The sequence below is a fragment of the Littorina saxatilis genome, linkage group LG5 (genome assembly GCF_037325665.1).
Source record: "Littorina saxatilis isolate snail1 linkage group LG5, US_GU_Lsax_2.0, whole genome shotgun sequence".
NCBI lineage: Eukaryota > Metazoa > Mollusca > Gastropoda > Littorinimorpha > Littorinidae > Littorina > Littorina saxatilis.
In genome coordinates this window covers 48985797-49010522 of record NC_090249.1, presented here as the reverse complement: position 1 = coordinate 49010522, position 24726 = coordinate 48985797, and the positions used below count along the sequence as shown (strand labels likewise).

The 24726-nt window shown below is 41.0% G+C and overlaps 1 protein-coding gene across 1 annotated transcript; it reads right to left on the bottom strand.

Moving 5' to 3' along the window:
• Nucleotides 1–203: 203 nt before the first annotated feature.
• On the bottom strand, nucleotides 204–24613 carry LOC138967365 (zinc transporter 7-like). The gene is made up of 11 exons (XM_070339893.1): nucleotides 24423–24613; nucleotides 20114–20215; nucleotides 19065–19178; nucleotides 18102–18189; nucleotides 16989–17112; nucleotides 16387–16446; nucleotides 13129–13326; nucleotides 12398–12533; nucleotides 9718–9808; nucleotides 7611–7760; nucleotides 204–6528 (listed from the first exon to the last, which is right to left on the bottom strand). Exons 1-11 carry the CDS (start codon nucleotides 24497–24499, stop codon nucleotides 6481–6483), a joined length of 1188 nt encoding a protein of 395 aa, XP_070195994.1. The 5' UTR covers nucleotides 24500–24613; the 3' UTR covers nucleotides 204–6480.
• Nucleotides 24614–24726: the final 113 nt, after the last annotated feature.

Below are 24726 nucleotides of genomic sequence, written 5' to 3'. Positions count from 1 at the left end.
ATGCACCTCTGGTCAACTGTTTCTGTGCATGTGCAAATTCACACATCTTATGACGAAAAAAATGTACAAAGAAAACAAAATGCATACAGTGGAACCCCTCATTTAAGACCCCAGCCCCCAGCCCCCCAGCCCCATACCCCCACCCCACCCCCAGCCCCATACCCCATTTTAAGACCTTATTGTTTCAAGTTTTCTGTTGAATGCCTGTAAAATTGTCTCTTTGTGAAGACTCCCTTGATTTTCTCTCAGTTTTTGTTAGGTTTTAAAAGGGAGTTCCACTGTAAAAGAAGGAAATGTTAAAGCAATATTCATAGCGCAATGTTAGCTGTCAGCTGCGTTCAACAATGTGCACATTATGTGAATTCAGGTTTTTTTCCACACTGAAAACACAAATTTGGTGGTCTATTAATTGCTAACAAACAACAACAGCTACAAGCATGAGCATCACGCATGAACAATTCTTATCATAAACAAAACAATCGATGCTGACACAAACGTTCATAACCAAAGACAAACGGCACCACTGAAGTACATATGAAGAACAGCCGCAATGTCTTTTGTGTAAAATTGTCTTTTACTTAAAACGATTGCGTCCTGACACAAATGTTAATCCAGAAACAAATTCAAACGAAGGGACTGATCTACACAGCACTTATGAAGAACAACAACAATTTGGTTTGTGCAGACATTGTGGTTTTGGCAGTATACATCTGTGATAGGTCAAGTTTTGCCTTGCTCAACCTTGGCCAGCATTTAAAACTTGTGTATCTAACTGTTCAGGTTGAATTTCACTAACAAATTACTATAAAAGGCCGAGGGGGGGGGGGGGGGGGGGGCGGTTGACTAAATGTAAAAAGGTTCATATGCTCACAGAAAAAACGATAACAAATGATTGCCATTAGGTTTCAAAGAAGCAAGCATGAGATTCACAAACAACAGCGATGAACAGCACTGTGATGTACAGTCCAACATGATCCGTAATCGTCACCATCAGTCAATAGCACACACTGCATTACTCATTATCATCTTCATTGTTACTGATCGAGCAGACTATAGACTCGAATCAAATGTACAGTACATGAATAATTAACCTACCAATGGTCCTATGTATAATTTAACAGTACGTCATAATTAAGAAGACAAGTTCACTGATTGACTTCAACCCCTTGATGGAATGTAACAATGTAAAATACTCGAGCCTTTATGCGCACTGGCCAGTAGAGCTGAGGTGCACAAAGCAAAACTGGGTACCACCCAACTGGGTGGTATGCACCCGCAGGGTCACATTGCTTGAAATTGAGATTTCTTGTGGTTTCAATGAGTTAGACCCCACGACTAATATAAGTTCCCACCCAGTTGGGTTCTTTATTTACTTTATTTGGTGTTTAACGTCGTTTTCAACCACGAAGGTTATATCGCGACGGGAAAAGGGGGGAGATGGGATAGAGCCACTAGTCAATTGTTTCTTGTTCACAAAAGCACTAATCAAAAATTTGCTCCAGGGGCTTGCAACGTAGTACAATATATTACCTAATGCAAGTTTCCAGTACAAAGGACTTAACATTTCTTACATACTGCTTGACTAAAATCTTTACAAAAATTGACTATATTCTATACAAGAAACACTAAACAAGGGTAAAAAGAGAAACAGAATCCGTTAGTCGCCTCTTACGACATGCTGGGGAGCATCGGGTAAATTCTTCCCCCTAACCCGCGGGGGGTACCCAGTTGGGTGAGACCCAGTTACATTCGGTGCACCTCAGCCCAGATCCACCGTTAAATGAATGTTGATAACATAGACTTGTAAATCAGTAGTGTTCCCCTTGAAAATTCATCACAGTCGGTTCTTGCAGCGATACAAACATGATTAGAACTACATCGCATACTAAACAGCCTTGTCAATGTTTTAAACATTATTTTGCTCAAATAACTTATATATATCATGCCTCATTCGTAACATTAAACCCTTTTATTTATACATCTAAAACTTCATTACTACCTCATTTTCTTCATACATTTATTGTCAATATTACATGTACTCATATATATTTACAAAATTGCTAGAGAGGTTGGGTAGCATGCTTTTTTTTTTCTCACCCGTTCCTTCTTTCAGATAACTAGTCTTGTTTCCACTACAACACAAAGACCCTGTTCCGAACAACTTGACACAAATTTGCGGAAAATTAAATAAAAAGGATCAGCACCATTCTTAACGTAAATCATCAGTCAAATCTTTTTTTCTCCAGAAATTGCACTTATGTAGTCATTATTTTATGACTGCAAACATAACCAAACCAAAAACTTCAATAACGCCCAACACTTTTGTTGCTACCTTACTTACTTTCTGAGTTACTGGCCACTTTCTAATGTTTCTGACTATGCTCAACTAATGTCCATATCTGTAGCCAAAATCGAATCATAATGCAGAGATACATTTCTCAAGGAAACATGTTTGCCTAAATTTATGACAGATGAATATAATGCATGTGAATGTATCTTGTACAAAACAAAGTATGAGGCTTCATACACACTGGAAAAAAAAACACAGAAACAACTGTGAACACAATATATCCTGTTCAAAAACCCTGTCAAATCAACACTGAAGTATCATCTTAGAAAACACACAAACATAGCTAAGTTGGTATAGCACTGGACTTGTGATTGTGATCCTAAGGTCACAGGTTTGAATCCCGGCAAGTATGGACACAGGTCAACTTTATGTGCGGACTCAGATGGTATCCATGCCCCACCTCTGTGTCACCACAGTGGCACGTAAAAGACCTCGGTCATTGTGCCAAAAGTGCAGATGGCTGATTACACCTAACCATGCACACACCTGGGTAGCGCGACTCTTGTTGCTGCTAGCTTTCCACAGGGAGGAAGTGACCTGAATTTCCCAGCATTGGGGTAATAGAGTAAATGAAAGGAAATGAAATGACATTTTGCCATACACAATCATTTTCTATCCACGTATGTTTTCAGTTATTTTGATGGCTATGCCATGACACACATACATGCCAGATGATAAGTAAAGTTTAACGCCCTCACGGTAAAACCATTAGGGGCATGTTCCCGGGTTTGTCCCCGACATTAGATTGGAAGAAAGAAAAAGACAGAAATAAGAAACAAAATGAAAAGGGCCACCGCAAGCGAGGGATGGTTGTCACGCTCTCTGAATTTACAGCAGACTAGGCTCAGGGAATTTGAAAGGAGCTAGCAAAGTAGATGATTATGTGACAGGAAAATCAATGAATTTGAGCTTTTTACTTAGATTTTAACTATTAATTTTTCAGTTAATAATGATTGAATTACAAGAGGACATTCAGAAATGAAATTTGAAATTTCTGAATATGTCTTTCTCTTTTCTTCATCATTCACATTCTAATTAATACATTCATACCATAACCTTGTTCATCGGCAACATTATCCAATACCTGAATTTTAAAAGCAAAGAAACTGAGAGAAAAATGTGTTGTACGAGTTCAAGTCGATTTCCCAGTTATGAAGTGCTCATGCACAGTTGTCAACTGTTCACTGGGTAACATGTCAAATACAATCTTATATATACCATGCAGTCATTCAACAACGTATCAGCCAGTCTATATCATCCGGTCTGTAACAATCAGCTAGCCATTACACTTCAGTAATATCCATTCAAACCATGCAAGAGATTTAAACAAAAATAACATAAGTACAGTACAAAAGAACACTGAGCAAATCAACAGTCAATCTTAAAAAGATTAAAAAAACAATCTTAAAAAGATAGAAAACTTAAGAATACAAGAAAGTTGGAAACAGAAAGCTATGCACACAGTGTATGGAAGGTGAAATTGAATGCTTAGCCAGAAAAAAACGATGACTTAAATTTGAGAAATCTGAAGAATACAAGAAAGTTGGAAACGTATAGTTATGCACACAGTATATGGAAGTCGAAATTGAATGCTTAGCCAGAAAAAAAGCAATGATTTCTATTCAAGAGTTTATATAGTCAGGACAAACATGATAGGTGTAAGAAAACAAAGAGATCCAAACTTCAAGGGAAGATCTTTGTCAATGAGCCTCTCACATGTGTGTTTATGAATACAAATTAGTTCTTGAAAAGATGAAGAAGAAACAAAAATAATAAAATAAAGCAAATGTGGAAGATAACTGTACTGAAAGTCATTTCGCCACACGCCACATTTAGTTCAGTTTTGCGGTGCCAACAGCCTTATGCTGAATAACCCACACAACTTAAGCTATCAAATACATTTGCTTTTCACATTACAGTATGAGACTAGAACTAAAACATTCCTTGTATCAACTTGCATGCACAAAGGGCTCGCTACAGATCATCACCATAAAATTTTAGTTTTCAAAACAAAGGAAATGCTTTGCTGAACACGTTTCAAATGAAAAGTAGATCTGCTGATCCCGTAATACAGTAACCAAAATCGATGCTGCATTTTTGAAAGAGGAAGACAAATAAAAACAAAAAAAACAATGAGACCAAAAACTAACAGAAAACATTCCAGCATTATACAGTTTTGCAAAACTTTCCCACTCTCAAAACAAGATCACACCTGCTGGTACCAGAAGCAGAAGGAAAAAAACCTTGACTAGATCATGGCGGGGATGTAGCTCAGTCGGTAGCGCGCTGGATTTGTATCCAGTTGGCCGCTGTCAGCGTGAGTTCGTCCCCACGTTCGGCGAGAGATTTATTTCTCAGAGTCAACTTTGTGTGCAGACTCTCCTCGGTGTCCGAACACCCCCGTGTGTACATGCAAGCACAAGACCAAGTGCGCACGAAAAAGATCCTGTAATCCATGTCAGAGTTCGGTGGGTTATAGAAACACGAAAATACCCAGCATGCTTCCTCCAAAAACAGCGTATGGCTGCCTATGACTTTCCACGAGCCTCAATAACATTTTCCATGACTAGATCCACAGGTCGCCATTTCCGAACATGCAAACTTTTTACGTCTTGTCACTGCCAGTTTTGACACTGGCTTGCTTTGCACTGAATTTGAGTCAGTTTCTACGCAGTGTCTCTTCGCCAAGCAAGTCAAGCATTTGCTACGCAGCCAGATTATCGGTAATGTTTGCTGGTCCTGTCATTTCACTAAACTGGACCAGCCACTGTTTGTATCAATCTGCACTTTCGTAAATTCCGTTTCGTAACCGTCACTGTGACTTGACGAACTGTCATTTTTTTTCACCGCGATACACAGTTCATTGCAAAGATCTTCCTCAGTAATTCGTTCAAATTCCGCATACTTTTTGTTGTCAAGAAACAACTCGAAAGAAAGTTTCAAACTCATCATCCTCCATCTTGCTTGTCGAAGCGCTAAAGTACTTTATCGATGCAAAAACAAAAGCAGAAAACTTTGACAAAACCGACTCAAATGCAGCGCAGACGACACGACGAGATAACGGAAGGAAGTGAGCCTCGCTTTGGCTCAAGTGCCGTTAAAAATACCGTTATTCTCGTATGCAAATACGAACGAGAAGTTGGTCATACGAACAAGCCTTGTGCTGGCGACGCAAATTGCCGCTGGCTGGCAAAGGAGGGGGGGGGGGGGGGGGGGGGCGACAAAATTCGACGCTGGCGAGCTAAAGGTTAATTTTTTTTTCTTTCTTATTTTTGTTAAATTCCATGACTTTCCATGGCTTGAATTGAAATTCCATGACTTTCCAGGCCTGGAAAATTAAAAATCAAATTCCATGACTTTCCAGGTTTTCCATGACCTGTACGAACCCTGTGTCTTACCTGTCAGAAAAGGCCACCTGTAATGTAGGGACACTTTTCGTCCCAGTGATGTCCTTTTATCATGGGTATACCACGGTACATGCATTTGCATGATGATGCTTAACTCCAGTACTGATCTCATTTTCTCCTGACTTCCGTCGTTTCAAATTCTACACTTTCTTTCTTTCCATTTTCAGTGTGTCCAGGATACTGGTTGTGTGCTAGTACTTGCACAACAGCATTCCATTCAGCTGCAAAGATGTTGAACACGGCTGACCCTGCTAGCAGATACAGATTAGGACGGCCACAATCCTTTCTGACTGACCCATACATTTCAGCAAGGCCACGGTCGTTTTTGACTGACCTCTGCTCTGTGTATTCACATGCACACAGTCAAGTACCGAGAATAAAAATCTGCACATTTAACTGCACACTGCACGCATGAATACTAATGTTTTTCACAAAATTACACACACATGCCGGTGCGCACACACTTGCACATGGTTATGTGAAAACACTTACACATATGCACACATTTACACTCGCACAATTACACATACACACACACACAATGACACACACAATGACACACACACACATTCACACAAACAACACACACACTGAAAGCTATCTTTTTTGGCAACAGCTGAACAGCTTCAGACAATGTTGACACCTTTGTACACGCACAGGTAAATATTGCCTTGAAGATTTTCAAATAGATAATTGGCCAGATCCATTAAGTCATCGATTACTTCACACTGGAGCATAATCCACTTGTACGTACATCTGTCGAACTCCAACCTGGAACACAAAACAAGAATATCGCTTTTAATAAGAGTTTTATTTTATTTAGGGGGGGGGGGGGGGGGGGGGGAAGGGGGGGGGGGGGTAGAAAGATTACACACGAATCAAGCAATAGTGGTTATGGAACTACTAATGACCTGGAAAAACATCAAACGTTTTTGTTATAGTTTTTCTCTCGATTGTGACTCACACCCTGAAGACTTTGTTGGTAGGGAATGCAGTGGAGGAGTAAGTGAATCTTTCTGTTATGAGGAGTCAGACGGTTGCTACAAATTAGAAAAGTATTTGTCAGTGCCTGAAAACAACCCTGAAAGGGGGTTGGTCTTTAAAAGGGGATTTTCCGGGAATCTCCCGAATTTGACAACTTCTCCCTGCTCATATTCAAGACTAAACGGTCCCCCGGGACCCCCTGGTTCCTGGATTTTGACTTCCGAAGGTTGGCAGCTATGGGAGGGGGATCCACTATAATCACAGAACTATTGAAGAATAAATAGAGAATACGTTTGATGCTGAATTGGTCTCTTTTGAGGAGTCAGACCAATGCAACAGATTCGAACAGTAAGCGTCAGTGAACGAAGACCGAGGCCTAAGAACAACACTGAAAGGGGGAGGTCTTATATTTGGGTGGGGGTTCAAATAGAATCAAATAACCATGGTTGAATCAACAGAGAATAAGACTGATGCTGAATCGTTCTCTTATGAGGAGTCAGACCGATGCAACAAATTAGAAAAGTATGCGTCAGTGCCTGAGAACAACTCTGAAAGGGGGTAGGTCTTTAAAAGGAGAGGGGGGCTTCCATTATAACCACGTAACCATTGTAGAATAAACAGAAAATAAGATCAATGCTGAATCTGTCTCTTTTGAGTGGGACCAATGCGACAGATTGGAACAGTATGCGTTATTGACCGAAGACCGAGGCATTAGAATGACATTGAAAGAGGGGGAGGGGGAGGAGGAGGGGGGGTTCCACTATAAACACATAACCTTGGTAGAATAAACAGACTATAAGATCCACGCCAAATCAGTCCCGCATGACCCCCCTGGGTTCTTGAGACTAGAAACATCACAAACAACCAACCTGAGTGAAGATGTTGTGCGTCTGACTGACGAGATAGCGGCCGTCTGCGTTGGGGGCCACCTCCAGCTTGATGGTGCCGACATAGACGTCTGAACACAGCGTCCAGAAGTGAGGCTCCTGCACGCTGTACACTCCTTCCAGCTGGCTCACCTGAAAAACAAACATTCCATAAAGGTATATAGCTATTCTGATGGACACGTGGGGGAATTCGGGGGCTGTGATTGGATGGTCTCACACATCCCTTTTCCGATCATCAAAGCATAACGCTACGAAAGTCGGCCATTTTTGCCGATATCCAAACGATATCGGCAAAAACAAAGACGCATGGTTCCGGTTTCTTCCACGTGTATAAAGTACACGCATACCTCGCCAGGTTTGTTCCTGTGACTAGTCGACAGACGATGCCATTTGCTTTGTGTGTGTTTTTGTTGTTGCTTACTGTACATGACATACATTACGTGTAAAATCCAGTTCTTTAACAGGCAACAAACCTTGCACATTTCCAGAAGCTGCAATCTGAAGAGACCTATCTCTGATTCTAGCAGACGATCTCTCCAATGTTTAACACAAAATCAGCAAACTCTCCTGTCACATAGAACGTCCATTGTATAGTGCCATGTTGAAATGAAGTTACCGGTCTGAAACATTTCGTCGTTTCTTCTGAGACAATCCTTGTTCTCTTATCATCTACAGATTTACCGCAGTCTTCACCACGCGAATTCCCAACAGAAGTCAGACTTTCGAACATACAATCTACGTAGGCAAGCATGATACGTCATGACGTCATATGATTCCTAACATATTGACGTAATGCTAAGCATCCGGTTATCTCGAGTTTTCTCCGTAATACATGTCCGTGGGTTTTTCAATGTTCGGTTATTTCCGTGGCTTCATGCGGAAAGGGAACCGTCGTCTGCAATCAACGACATGGACCATTCTGGTACTTGTTGCCGACAAAAACATGATTTTAACACAGAATTTAATGTCAGAATAGCTATATAAACGCTATTGTGTTTTCATCGTAGCAATAGGGTCCGATATTTAGACTCGAACAAGTATAATGCGACTCGTCTTCGACTCGTCGGCATTATACTTGTCTCGTCTAAATATCGGGCCCTATTGCTACGCTGAAAACACAATAGCTGTTAATAATGGATGAAATATTGTGAAAATGCGACATAGTCTACAAATACTAGTGTCACAGAAAAATAAGATACTGTTGTAATGAGTCCCAGTGAAATTATCCAGGTGATAACAAGTTTTGCAGCTTACTGCCCAACCAAGGAGGACAAGGACAATAGACCTTTTCATCAAAAAGTCCCCAAACTGCAAATAAACCCATCCAGGGTGTCTACATGGTCTTATCCCATGTAAAAACCTGCCGAGATCTGAGATGGTGAGCCGATTCATTTACAAGAGAAGGGCTGTGCCTTCAGCAAGCTTTGTATAGTATTTCAAGCACACATCTTTTATCAACCTTGTGCTCAGAGCACTAATCCATTTGTCGTCGTTGAAAAGCAGATTCAGCAATTATCTTCACTGAAACCGCTATAAAACAGTGACGCGCTTCGCTTTTAAGCACATTGAATGGAATAAGCAGGGGTTATATATTTTTTTGAATGGCTTTTGATGCACATCCCTCCCAGCCAATCACAATACTCCTCTCCATGGTCGACCAATGCTGTGTACCGTGGCGCTTGTATGGAGCGATGACACAGCTGTGCGAGAATGCTGTATATATACGGTGACGGGCAACAGACAATTGTTGATGTAATCTGCATTTGGTGTAAGTGGATGAGCACTTTAATGAGATAGGACACTGGAAACACGCACAACCTGGTGATGACCTTGCGAGTATTTTGTATCTGTTAATATGACTATAAGTCACAAAGACAAACTCTATTCTCGACATTCTGTCATTTCCCTTGGAGACATACATAAGAAGTGACATACAAAACAAGTGACAGAACCTTTCCATGACGCCATTATTCGCATTTATGGCGTCTTCTCGGACTTTACTTCGCTTTTGACATCAGAGATTTCATTTTTAGAAGAGACGTCTTGGTTTTGGCAATTGATGTGTTATCTCATTAAGACAACAACTCACCCGCTGATAGCACGTGGGCAAGACGTGGTCGAGGGTGCGAGGTGTCCTCTGCATCAGGATAGCAACAGACTCTTTTAGTAAAGGCACCACACTGCAAAATGAGAAAAATGAAACTTTAGCTCATCTAAAACCTCTTTCCATAAATACAAAAAGAGATCTATCATAGACTCCTAACATTCCAAAATTCAGACTAAAAAAACAAGAATGGTGATTGGAACATTTATTTTTTGACATAAACTAACCATTCACAATAATCAACAATACTGTTGAAAGTCCCTAGATCATTTCGATGATTTCCACAACTCCTACCCCCAACGCCAATGGACTCATGTATACACTGACGGATCTGCCGACCAGGCTGTCAGAAGTGGTGGTGCCGGAATCTACATAAAGTACCCAGGAGGTCGAGAAGAAGAACACATCTCCCTCGCTACCGGCCTCTACTCCACCAACTTCAAGGCTGAAGCAGTAGCGCTCCAGACAGGTGCAGCCCACATTGAGCACAGTCCACTCTCCTCCAACAACGTTGTGTTCTTCAGCGACGCAAAGTCAGTCCTGCAGGCCTTAGACACTACCAGAGACAAAGAACTGAATGACCTGTCATCCGCCTTGACCTCCCTGTGCAGAGCCCACACAGTCGTGCTGCAATGGGTCCCCTCTCACTGCAACATACCAGGCAACGAAGCCGCAGATACTCTGGCAAAGGAGGGCACTACGAAGGACCAGAATGACAGATCAACCACCTTCAAAGAAGCCAAGACCATCATCAAGGCCAAGCAACACAAAAAGTGGTTGCAGCAGCACCCACACTACAACAAAAACGACGCCTTTCACCTGCTCACAAGGTCTGAGCAGGTCCTCATATTCAGGCTGCGGACAGGCCACAACCAAATGAACCACCACCTTTTCACCAAGTTCAGAATTGGCCAGTCAGACCAGTGCCCTTGTCAAACAGGCAGCATGACAACGGAACACCTGCTGCAGACTTGCCCACTACACGATGGCCTCAGGAGCCAGATCTGGGCAGAGGCGACCACGGTGCAAGGGAAGCTCTATGGCAGTCTGGACGACCTACAGCGCACGGCAACATTTGCGCGGAGAACCGGCGTTTCCATCTGAGTGATCGACAAGAAGAAGAAAAAGATTTCGATGATTGCTTCTCGAAGGTTATATCGCGACGAGGGAAGGGGGAAGAAGGGATAGAGCCACTTGTTAATTGTTTCTTGTTCACAAAAGCACTACTCAAAAATTTGCTCCAGGGGCTTGCAACGTAGTACAATATATGACCTTACTGGGAGAATGCAAGTTTCCAGTACAAAGGACTTAACATTTCTTACATACTGCTTGACTAAAATCTTTACAAACATTGACTATATTCTATACAAGAAACACCAAGGGTAAAAGGAGAAACAGAATCCGTTAGTCGCCTCTTACGACATGCTGGGGAGCATCGGGTAAATTCTTCCCCCTAACCCGCGGGGGGGCTCTCTCAAGTGCCAGGAACTTGGTTCTCCATAACTACCACTTACTCTTATTCAAGTTATTGCACCTCAATATTTTGAGCGTTTAATTCCCTTTGTTTCTCAGATCTCAACAATACCATATCATCCTTTATCTTCTTCTTCTTCTGCGTTCGATGTATCATCCTTTATAAGTGAAACCATCCTTTCAAAGATTTTACTGTCCTTATGAAAACTAAAACAAATTACCTCACAGTGCCAGGCGGGTTTAAAACACAAAATACATCTCACTTACTTACAGTTCAGAATTGCACTAAAAACATCCAAGACTTTTTAAGTAATCACTCACGGAAACACACACCCACATACACACTCACGCACACACACAGGCAAGCACGCTCGCACACACACACAGGCAAGCACGCTCGCACACACACACACAGTGACAGGCAAGCACGCTCGCACACACACACACAGGCAAGCACGCTCGCACACACACACCCACACTCTCTCTCTCTCTCTTTGTTCTCTCTCATCTCCCTTTTTACTTTATTCCAAGTCCCACGGGTATTTGATGGACATTTTTATCTATGCCTATACAATTTTGCCAGGAGAGACCCTTTTGTCAATCGTGGGATCTTTAACGTGCACACCCCAATGTAGTGTACACGAAGGGACCTCGGTTTTTCGTCTCATCCGAAAGACTAGCACTTGAACCCACCACCTAGGTTAGGAAAGGGGGGAGAAAATTGCGGCCTGACCCAGGCCTGAACACGCAACCTCTCGCTTCGTAGCGCAAGTGCGTTACCACTCGGCCACACAACCACACTCCCTTCCCTTCTCAACCTGACTATGTAAAAAACCTGAATGGATCTGTGGTCATTACTAGATGATTTATGTAAAATAATAATAAGAGATGACTTTCAATGAATCAACGGCTAACACACTAAATCAAAAAACAAATAGACTGCTATTGTTCTAAAATACAGAATAAAAAAACCAAGAATTGTACCTTTTTGGGAACGTTAAATTATTGACAAAACAAAACGTTACATTTACAGTATGAGACTACAACTAAGCTGGTCTTTTCAGTAGACAGACACACAAAACACTCATGATACAATTAATGAAGTTATCTCAAAATCGTCGATGAATCTCGCATACAAGATGCAGGCGATTTTGAAATAAGTTTATTATTTGTAGGTGGTTTTTTTACTTACCTCATAGCAATCAGCGTTGCAATAAACATGGAGCAGATTGGGTCAGCAATCATCCACCCAAAGTAATAGATAAGAATTGACGAGATGATCACTCCGACACTGCCTAGAGTGTCCGCTAATATATGAAGAAATACACCTGTGAAAAAAATACAAAAACTCAACTTTAGAAAGTTGTGCCTTGAAGAACTTCTAAGGCCGAGGGGCAAACGTCATCGGGATTTTGCCGAGCGGCCACACGCTTATTTTCCATAACGTGGTTCAATTTCTCTGAATAAACAGCAATAACACAGTGGGTGTTGCTTTTTTTTTATTTGTCTTTTTTTATTTTCTAAATCAGGAGGGACTCTTAAAATGGAGATAAACTTACAGAGGTTCACTTTCAGGTCAACAGATTGACTAAATGATTTCATGTTGTTTGATGTGATTTTTTTTTATCCATTATTCTAATCCCCCTTCTCCCATTCCTCTCTTTACTGTCTAAAGCAAAATTAAATGTTCGCATACATATTCTCACTCTCTCTCTAACTTTTTTTCTCTCTTTTTTTCTAACCAACCAATTCTTCTTCTTCTTCTTCTTGTCGATCACTCAGATGGAAACGCCAGTTCCCCGCGCAAATGTTGCCGTGCGCTGTAGGTCGTCCAGACTGCCATAGAGCTTCCCTTGCACCATGGTCGCCTCCGCAACCAACCAATTCAACCTTTTTCACGAAACCCTCCATTTTTCAACTCACCCTGCATGATCTGTTTATTAGCTGCTTTGGCGCCATGCTCTTGTGCTAGCTGAATTTCGCTTTTTTCTTCCGAGTGGTCATGGCCGTGCCCGTGCCCATGCCCGTGCGAGTGCCCATGGTCGTCATGCGAGTGCTTGTGACTGTTGCCCCCACCATGACTGTGGCCGTGGGAGTCCTTCTCTTTACTGTTGCCAAGACCTGAGGGACACAGATTTGATAAGATTAAAGACAAACAACACAGATTAAACAAACCGAGACGTCTTTTCCTGCCCCTCTCTTCCAAAGTAAAACCTGTAACGTCAAAAGTGAAACAAAGTCGGACAAGACGCCAAAATGCGAATAATGGCGTCAGGTAAAAATTCTGTCACTTCTCCTGCATCTTTGAATAAACAAACCAAGACGTCTCTTCCTGACCCCGTCTTCCAAAGTACAACCTCTGATGTCAGTGTGAAACAAAGTTGGACAAGACGTCATAATGCCAATATTAGCAAGATCTAGATCAGCACTTTTCAGGACGTGTACGGGTAACGTCATCAAATCTAGTTTTTACGTCAGGCGTTTGCCAAGATCTGCAGTCTTGGTGGGAGCATAACAACGTATGCATTTGGAACATTGGAGAAAAAAGTGAGTCACGGGTGACACAATATCTACACGTACACGTACAGGTCTTTGGTACACGTTCGATCATCTAGAACACTGTATTGGCGTCATGTAAACATTCTGTCGCTTCTCATGCATCTCTCCCCAGAAACTGACAAAGAATTTCGAGAACAAAGTTTGCCTCAGTGACTTTGGCACACCCTACAGGAGAAAATTAGTCGTAAGGTCACCGCTAGGGTGTGAATGTATTGGTATCGTATATCATTAAGGTTGTGAATTTGACAAATTGACTCATCAAAAAGCAAAAAAGGCAGTTAATTTAAAACAGAAGACAAGACTGGGAGGAAGATCTAGAAACAACCTGTGATTGCATAATAGCTTGCTCCACATACAGACCTGTTTACCCCCGTAAGTGTTTTGGAGTAATGCTCAGCCCCAAAAATAGTAATCCTGGTACAAAAATAGTAATCATCCAGCATTCGTCGCCAATTACAACGCACATGACAACTGTGTCTGCGAAACGCAATCATGCACATATATCCATCATTCACAAACAAAACACATCAGTCAGTTTTTGTAGTCATCATAATTTTAAAGAAGATCACATCAAAAGCACATGCATCACTGATTCTTTTTCTTTTGCTCGTAGTAGGCCTTTTTCAGTGTGTCAAGCGCTTCTCTACTGTACTTGCGCTTGCCGAATGAGTGAGGGCGAGACTTCACCACTAGAAGGCTCTCCAGCGTCTCATCAGACAGACATGATCTCTGGTCAGTCCTGTGCTTTTTCACCACATTTTGCCATTGAAAAAAACAATGCCAAACATGTGAATTAAGAAAAGAAAAAAAAATTTTTTTTTTTACATTTTTATCATTAATTTATGAAAATCGTAGTCTTGACACGGATAGCGGAATGGCGTATCTTTTGCAGAAAATTGTAATAAATTACGCCAAAATCGTAAGGGTAAACAGGTCTGCACATACTACATATGCACGTCCACGATACCGGGTAACAGTTACAAAAGCAGTGAGTGACTAACCTTGCTGGTCTATAAACTTGCTCTCACAAAGCCTAGGACTCAGTTGATGGTTTCATGTGATGTATGACAACTGTGTCTGATGAAATAAAATGTGTTTGCGAAAAAAGTTGTGTTGGTGAATTTTTTTAATATTTTTGTTTATCAAAGCATGGCCTCAAAATGGCGCTTGAAAGTGGGACATAACAAAGCTTCTCACTTCTATGCACTGGTGTTTTTGTTAGAAACACCAAAGATCATTTGTTGGGGCACATGATTTTAGGTTAGGACACATTTTTCCAATAAAAACACAGAAAATAATATAACACTTAGTTATTTCAGATTTAGATAGAATCGAAAAAAGCCTTGTCGTAAGTTACTTTCGTTTCCATAAACGCTTCAAGGAGAATAAATTGTCTAAAGTACTAACGCGCACACTTTACAGCAACAACATTTTTGTATATGCTGGATTATAACTCAATTCATTGAGCAATAGATCTTTCAAAAATATCAATGATCGGCGATAAATGCAGACGATTTTACGATCTCACTTGGTTTCGTTTCCTTCTGTAATGTACGCAAAGCACACTAACTGACTTCACGCAGTCGACCCCACCCAATTGTCAATGTGTTGTGATGAAATAGATGCTCGAGAACCTTCCATTTTTTGTCTTTGGACTATCTGATTAAAAACAGGTCTTTTGTATGTGGACAAGCCTGTTTAAGTTTGATTATTGACACTTTTTGTCAAAGTGCTCATGTCCCATAACTGTTACCCAATATCGCTAACGTGCACACATGTTTTTTGGGGTGTTTTTTGTGCACAAGCTATAACATTGTTTTTTTCTCCTGTGTTTCCTATTTTCAGTGTATGAATAAATGTATGTAAATGAGGCATAACAGACAGTCTGCAGACCCCTGTTTCCAAGCAACGAGAATATCGAGATATGAAACTAGGAAGTAGTGTTTTCTGGGGCCTGCACATTGCGAGGAAGGCTGAATTTGAATTTCATTTGGAAAGAGTAGACAAGATCAGCGATGGTCTGCACGAGTCGAGTTTCGATACTTTACTCTAGGATAAACTGCATTGTGGGTACTGCAGGCATGAAAACTGAAGAAAAAAAAAATACTGAAAACAAAATTCGATGGCGCATAGCGCCAAGTTTCGCAGGCGCGTAGCGCCAAGTTTCGCAGGCGCGAAGCGCCAAGACTTCTAGGGGGGTCCGGGGGCATGCCCCCCCGGAAAATTTTTTGTTCAAGGGTGCAATTTGGTGCAATCTGGGGCTATCTGAGCCTTAAAATTGGATTCAAACATGGCCCCAAAACTATTTTACTATAACTATGACTAGGAAAAAAAAAAAAAAAAAAAAAAAAAAAAAAAAAATTTTTTTAAAAAAAAAGGAAAAATACTGAAAATAAAACAAAATACGGTTTATTTTTTTCAAAACTACGGAAAATACGGAAAATACGGAGAATTTTCATGCCTGGTACTGGTTAACCCGGACTAAACTCTCTAACATTTACTCTTGCATACCGGCCCTGGAGTATGGCCAGAAGCATAAATAGTGTGAAACTATACACCCCCACCCCATTAACAGGGAGTGTAATTAATGTCATAAGAGGTATAAAAACAATTTGACATTACCAACGCCATGGCTGTGTCCGTGACTCGACCCTCCTCCAAAGGAATGTGAGTGACCGTGATCTGAAACAGATAACGCCAGATATATACAACTTCCCTTTTTAACAAAAATAAGATAAACAGAACAGAAGCACTTCCATATGTTTTCCTTTATTTGAACAGAGTTGATTTGATTTTTCACAGAATCCCAATAAACTGGAGAAGAAAAAGGACTGTGACTTAGCCTGAATGTAAATTCATAAAGTTAGAAACCTATATAAATAACTAAAAAAACACTCACAGACAAAAAATCAGCTAACACAAGAGAAATGAAAGATGAGGCTAATAAAGACAAACATAAAACAAAAACATAAGCATACCCCAAACTGTGCATCCCTGCATCCTATACGCACTCGGAAATTGAAAGTGGGGGTCCTCGGAACCCTCTAGGAGGGGAGTCCGTGGGGAAACTTGGCACACACACACACACACATACAGACACACACACACACACAGACAAACACACACACACAGATAGACAAACACACACACACACAGCCAGATAAAGAAACACACACAGAGACACACACACTAAAATACATGTCCACAAAGAGGACTTTACTTACCCCCGCCACCTCCATGAGAGTGCCCATGCTGGAAGGCGAAGATTCCGACAAGATTGACCAGAAAACCCAGGACGGAAACCAAAAATAGCCGCTCATGTTTCACCTCAGGAGGCTCCACAGCTCGCTGGAATAACATAACAAAAACAAATGCTTACACGACTCGTCTTCGTCATGTCCCATTACAGTGAAACACCCCCCTTTCAACACCCCCTGATAGAAAACTTCCTCCCTTCCACCCATACGGACGGACACTGCTCATAACTAAGACGCACCGATTACTCAGGTGAGTGAAAAATCCAATAAAGCACATGTTCATGTGAAAAATAAGACTGAGACAGTGGAACCTCCCTCCACAGATCTAAGAAAATCAGGTTTTAAAAAAGAATCTTAAAATGGAGGGTAAATTTAGAGGTCATGAACAGAGAACTGAGGGTCTAAAAAAAGAGAGGGAGTCTCAAATTGGGAGATCTGTAAAGAGCATATCACCTTCTGTTTCATCTTTATCAACCTCGGTCTTTGGTCTTGGTGGATGAAGATGAAACACTAGACGATATGCTTCCCTCACTGACAATGGTCAATAAACAACCCTCCAAACATTTTATACCGTCATATGAGACAGTTCCAAAACATGGACTGTCACACTATTGCATCTCTTTCTTTTTTAAAATCAACGCGTTTTTGTTGTGCATGACGGCTTTTATCCCGCCATTTAGACAGCCAGGCTTACGCTGCTTTCGGGGGATGCATGCTTGGTATTTTCGTGCTTCTATAACACACTGACCTCTGACATGTATCACAGGATCTTTTCTGTGCGCACACTCGGTCTTGTGCTTTGCGTGTACACACAAAGGGGGATAAGGCAATAGGAGGAATAAACATAAGTTGACACGGGAGATTGGAAAAATCTCCACCCTTTACCGACCAGGCGTTGCCAGAATTCGAACCCACGACCTTCCGCTTGGTAGGCCCGTGTCTTATCCACTGGGCCATAACGCCCGTCTGTCCACACTACTGAATCAAAATCACCTAACACTGTGGCTCACATAAAAATGTCAGCAACAAGAAGAAAAAGAAGTCTATCCATCCACTCTCAAATTTACTCTAGGTCCTCACCTCAACGGCTTCTGAGAAGATGAAGAAAGCAATGAACAACAGGAACAATCCATTGACAAACCCTGCCAAGATCTCTGCACGCACATAACTGCAACAGAAACAACATTCATTTTTATGTAGACAAGCAACACACAGACAGGGTCAGCCACATATCAAACACAAACAGGCACCGCGACACACACACAGGCACATGCACTGTGACACACACACATTGGCACACACACACACACACACACACAGGCAGTGACACACACACACACAGGCACACACTCAGGCACTGTGACACACACACACACTGGAACTGTGACACACACACACACAGGCACTGTTACACACACCGATGCACACACACATACAGGCACTGTGACACACACACATATACAGACACTGTGAGACACACACATGCACACACAGGTACTGTAACACACACACACAGGCACTGTGGCACACACACACACACACAAGTACTGTAACACACACACACACAGGCATTGTGACACACACACACTATGACACACACACACACACACACTATGACACACACAGCGACACACACAGGCAGTGACACACACACACACACACACACAGGCACAGTGACACACTGACACACAGGCACCGCGACACACACACAGGCACTGTGACACACACACACGCACTGTGACACACACACACTGTGACACACACATGCTTACAGGCACTGTGACACACACAGGCACTGTGACACGCACACACACTTTGAGACACACACACACACACACACTGTGGCACACACACGCACACAGGCACTGTGACACACACACACAGGCACTGTGACACACACACACACACACACACAGGCACTCAGACACACACACATTGTGACACACACACACACGCAGGCACACATACACACACACTCGCTATCTATCCCTTTCTTCACCTGTGAAAGTGAATCATTACAAATTACAACAGAATCAGACTTACCCAAAAGAATAAGATTCATTTGTACGCCACCGGGCAATCACAGACGCGACGAGACCAGCCAGCAATGCCGTGCAGTCAAAGAACATGTGAAAGGAATCAGATATAAGACCCAGACTGAAAAAGAAAACAATAATAATAATAAGGATATTTCTACATCATCATTTGTTCTAAATATCTCTCAAGTATCTTTCATTTTATCTTTAGTGACAGCTTCACAAATGGATGATTCTCCTGGCTCAAAATGAAAATGTTTCGAATATATGACAACCATTTAACTGAGAACAAACAAAAGCACACAGAAGTCCAAACAAATTAACCCAGTTTTCATTTTGCTATGTAGTACAACATTTTTGTTTCACCATATTTACACTTAAATCTTCCAGTCATGTATAGAGAAATACTGGCGTTGGTGAGGACTATATATAACTTTGGATGACATTCATCAATACAGAACAAGGGAGAAGACCAATTTGACAGAGGCCATTATTTGGCGACAGGATATCAGGCACACACACAGCTTGTTCACATCAGGAACTTTGATTATGTGCCATATGTTGTATGTCTTTTTGAAAAAAATAAGAACAATGATAACAATTGGAAAACATTCTAGTAAAACGTTGCTCACAGTAAAGTGTACCTGGACAAACATCCTGGTTTCAGTCTTATTTTTGGCCCCAGACCCCCAAAAACGTGTGTATTGAAAGGAGAGCAACTCGATGTACGCCTGAGCCTTCAGTAAACCCATAACATGGGCTGCTTTTCACTGGCAAATTCTTGCAAAAAAGGTTCAGTTCTTTTGTGAGAAAAAAAGTAACCATTAACAATCAAAAAAGGTTATATATTGGCCTAAATATATGTACCCTATTTGTTTTTGTCATGTTAACTACAACCATACCTTCTTTTCTTAACCTAAATGAAATACACCTGCATAACTGAAGAAGACAAGCAAAGGGCAACACACACACACACAGTGACAGAAAGAGACAGCGGGAGGGGCAACAGACAAAATGTGACAACAAACAAGACCATGTCAATTGTGTCCTGCGCACCTGTTTGTCCACACTCCATAGAACAGCTCCACGAAGGCAAAAGACAAGTTCAGGATCAGGAATCCAAACAGTCGCCGAGAAGTCTGCTCAGAAAACACCAACCTGTTAAGAAAGAAAACAATGTCCACTATGTTAAAGTTCCTGCAGTTATAAATAAATAAAAAGACAAAGTTGCTGATTCAGCACACAGATTAAGCTCGACCATATATATATCAAGAGATCGATCATATCAATTAAGCAACAATACAAAATAACAAGTCGCGTAAGGCGAAATTACTACATTTAGTCAAGCTGTGGAACTCACAGAATGAAACAGAACGCACTGCATTTTTTCACAATGACCGTAGTCCGCCGCTTGTGCAAAACGGAGTGAAACTGACGAGCCTGTTCAGCGCGGTAGTGGTTTCGCTGTGCTGCATAGCACGCTTTTCTGTACCTCTCTTCGCTTTAACTTTCTGAGCGTGTTTTTAATCCAAACATATAATATCTATATGTTTCTGGAATCAGGAACCGACAAGGAATAAGATGAAATTGTTTTTAAATCGATTTCGGAAATTTAATTTTGATCATAATTTTTATATTTTTAATTTTCAGAGCTTGTCTTTAATCCAAATATAACATATTTATATGTTTTTGGAATCAGGAAATGATGTAGAATAAGATGAACGTAAATTTGGATCGTTTTATATATAAAAAAAAATATTACAATTTTCAGATTTTAATGACCAAAGTCATTAATTAATTTTTAAGCCACCAAGCTGAAATGCAATACTGAAGTCCGGCCTTTGTCGAAGATTGCTTTATAAAAATTTCAATCAATTTGATTGAAAAATGAGGGTGTGACAGTGCCGCCTCAATTTTTACAAAAAGACAGATATGACGTCATCAAAAGTATTTATCGAAAAAATGAAAAAAACGTCCGGGGATATCATTCCCAGGAACTCTCATGTCAAATTTCATAAAGATCGGTCCAGTAGTTTGGTCTGAATCGCTCTACACACACACACACACACAGACAGACACACACACATACACCACGACCCTCGTCTCGATTCCCCCTCTATGTTAAAACATTTAGTCAAAACTTGACTAAATGTAAACAAGTCGCGTAGGGCGAAATTACAACATTTAGTCAAGCTGTCGAACTAACAGAATGAAACTGAACTCACTGCATTTTTACAGCAAGAGCGTATACTCGTAGCATCGTCAGTCCACCGCTCGATGCACAGGCAGTGAAATTGACAAGAAGAGCAGGGTAGTACGTGTAGTTGCGCTGAGAAGGATAGCACGCTTTTCTTTATCTCTATTCTTTTTAACTTTCTGAGCGTGTTTTTAATCCAAACATATCACATCTATATGTTTTTGGAATCAGGAACCTACAAGGAATAACATGAAATTGTTTTTAAATCGATTTAGAAAATTTTATTTTGATCATAATTTTTATATTTTTAATTTTCAGAGCTTGTTTTTAATCCGAATATAACATATTTATATGTTTTTGGAATCAGAAAATGATGAAGAATAAGATAAACGTAAAGTTGGATCGTTTAAAAAATTTTTTTTTTTACAATTTTCAGATTTTTAATGACCAAAGTCATTAATTAATTTTTAAGCCACCAAGCTGAAATGCAATACCGAAGTCCGGCCTTCGTCGAAGATTGCTTGGCCAAAATTTCAATCAATTTGATTGAAAAATGAGGGTGTGACAGTGCCGCCTCAACTTTTACAAAAAGCCGGATATGACGTCATCAAAGACATTTATCGAAAAAAAGAAAAAAACGTCCGGGGATATCATTCCCAGGAACTCTCATGTCAAATTTCATAAAGATCGGTCCAGTAGTTTAGTCTGAATCGCTCTACACACACACACAGACAGACACACACACACACATACACCACGACCCTCGTCTCGATTCCCCCCTCTATGTTAAAACATTTAGTCAAAACTTGACTAAATGTAAAAAGACACTTTACCCATAATTATGAACTCACAACAAAATCCAACAGAATTAATTATATGTAGTAATTTCCGGTGTATGGTGCTTTTCTTGCCTTTTTAAAATGTTTAATTTACCTCTGTGTCATTTGTACGCTAGAAAGGGTGAAGGTTGTCGCAACGGAAGCCTGTATGTTTTCTTAGTTTGTTTTATTGCTTTTTTTTATTAGCAGGGCTGATTTATACACTTGTTCATATAACATAACACGCTCATATTAATAAACAACATTCCAAATAGATAGGTTTTCATGGTCCTCAGCGCAACCAAATACCTAAAACAGTAAAAGATGTTCACCTTGCTGCATGCAACACAAACCAAGCTAAACATGTTTTGATGATAAAACTGAAAAAGTAGCAGCGAATAAACTGACAGCGCAGGCAGTCCATACTTCATTATCAGCTATCAGATCAGCTCATCAAATATATATATATATCAGAAGTCAACAACAATATTGCTGACAATCATGCAACTTTCCTCTTCAAACTGGGATCTTTAATAGTACTACAAGTAATAGTACACATGCATGTACATGTATTGCACATCATGGTCCAGAATAAACTGATAATTAAAATGCACAAATAAATGGATATATATATATATAAATAAATGCAGAAATAAAGATATTAATAATTGTATTCCACCTCTACAAAAAGTCTGGAGCCTATACACAGCAGGGTTTAGCCTGGGAGAAAAAGGCAATGGGACATTTGTCCCCCTCAACCAAATTCCGATGGAACATAGTCGAAGACCTGTACGCGTTTTGACCAAAGATGCAAAATGGTGCCATCTGAGAATTAGCTGCTATATATCGTTTTATCTCAGTATGTGTGTGTGTGTGTAATCCAATGTAGAGTGTACATTTGGTGGCACAGTGGTATGTAATCTCAATGCGCCCTTTGACGCACTGAAAGGAGTTGTGATGGGACATTTTCAGATTTAATGCGCCAATGGCGCAGGGCGCACTCGTAAATGAAACCCTGCACAGTGATATGATAGGCTTCGTTTTCACACAACAATACTCATTCAAATAAAGGCTACACAGCAACAGACTGAGGCTGGCCAGAAGTGAATGGAGGTACATGTAATAAATTAAGCAAAAGGGCAGAGGCTGAGTACAAAAAATACCATGCTGACCGAAAGTGGTTGTTGCAGTTATAGATACAGGGATCATGTTTGGGTTTGTTATTTGGAAGGGGGGGGAGGGGGGTTTATATCTCACTGTCATTGCGGAATTCCCCCAAGGAAATAAGGGCTGCTATCCCAAGCATAAGCTATACATATATATACTAGAATGAATACCCGCTTCGCCGGGTACCCGGCTTCACCGGGAAGAAGTAATAGAGCCGAATGATACCCGGCTTCGCCGGGAAGAAGTAGAGGAATACCCGGCTTCGCTGGGATGAAAGCGTTGTGGACAGTGACCTTCTAAAAATAGTAACGGGAATATCCGGCTTCGCCTGGATGAAAGCGTTGTGGACAGTGACCTTCTAAAAATAGTAACGGGAATATGGATTGACGCCACACGAAGGAAGGGAGATAAACGCAAAACACTGGAGAAGATAAGGAAGAGTTACTGGGAATGGATCTGGGAAGATGAACAGAAAAACCAAAACCGGTTCAGCGCTGCGCGCTGAGAGCACGTGTTGAAAATTCTCATCGACCAGGTTATGTCCGGGGTCTACCTGAATATGCCCACCAAATTTGAAGCAGATCCATCGAGAACTTTGGCCGTGCATCGCGAACACACAGACAGACGGACAGACAGACACAAGCCATAGATATAGATATATGGCCGTTTTTACCCACCATTTAATTAGGCTGCCATCCGCTGCTTTTGGAGGATGCATGCTTGGTAATTTTGTGTTTCTATAACCCACCGAACCCTGACATGGATTACCAGATCTTTTTCGTGCGTACTGACTTCGCCTGTCTTTGGTTATGTTTTGTCTTTGAGTTTGACTTGACTCATGTACCATAAACATTACAATCATTAGAGAAATCCAGACAGAGATTACAGTAATTTTGTAAACAATCGCAACTCACACCCCCTCTGCCACCTCATGCACATGACTTAATGTACCCTCAATAATAGTAAATTCATGTGAGGAAAGTTTAACAAAAAGTCAGCAGCCACAAGTCACGCTGACTTTTACTCTTCGCTGACAGATGCGTGACACCAGACGTCAAAAGATTGGTACACGACTTCACATCAAACACGCTGTTACACCGGTGTACTCAACCGCAACTGTAGCAGACTACACAGGAAGACGGAAGACACACCTCACATACGGCGACGAAAAGCACTGACTTACCGAAGCCACCCGAAGAACTTTTCTTTCAGCTTCCACCCGGGCTTGTGAAAGTGGTCATCCTGGTGCAGTGGCAACATTGTGATTGCCCTTATGTAATTCAATCACACAAAGTCTATCATTCCCTTACACACTGTCACACATGTAGACTACGAATCCAGCTGTCGTGGCTTTTCGCGCACGGAGCTAGTCTTTTGTTCGCGAACTTATTTACTTCTAGCTTGCTTTGACTTTAATAAACGTGTGTGTGAATTAATTTTTTTTTTCTATATTTTTAAACGTTTTTTGTATTTCTTTCAGAAATTAA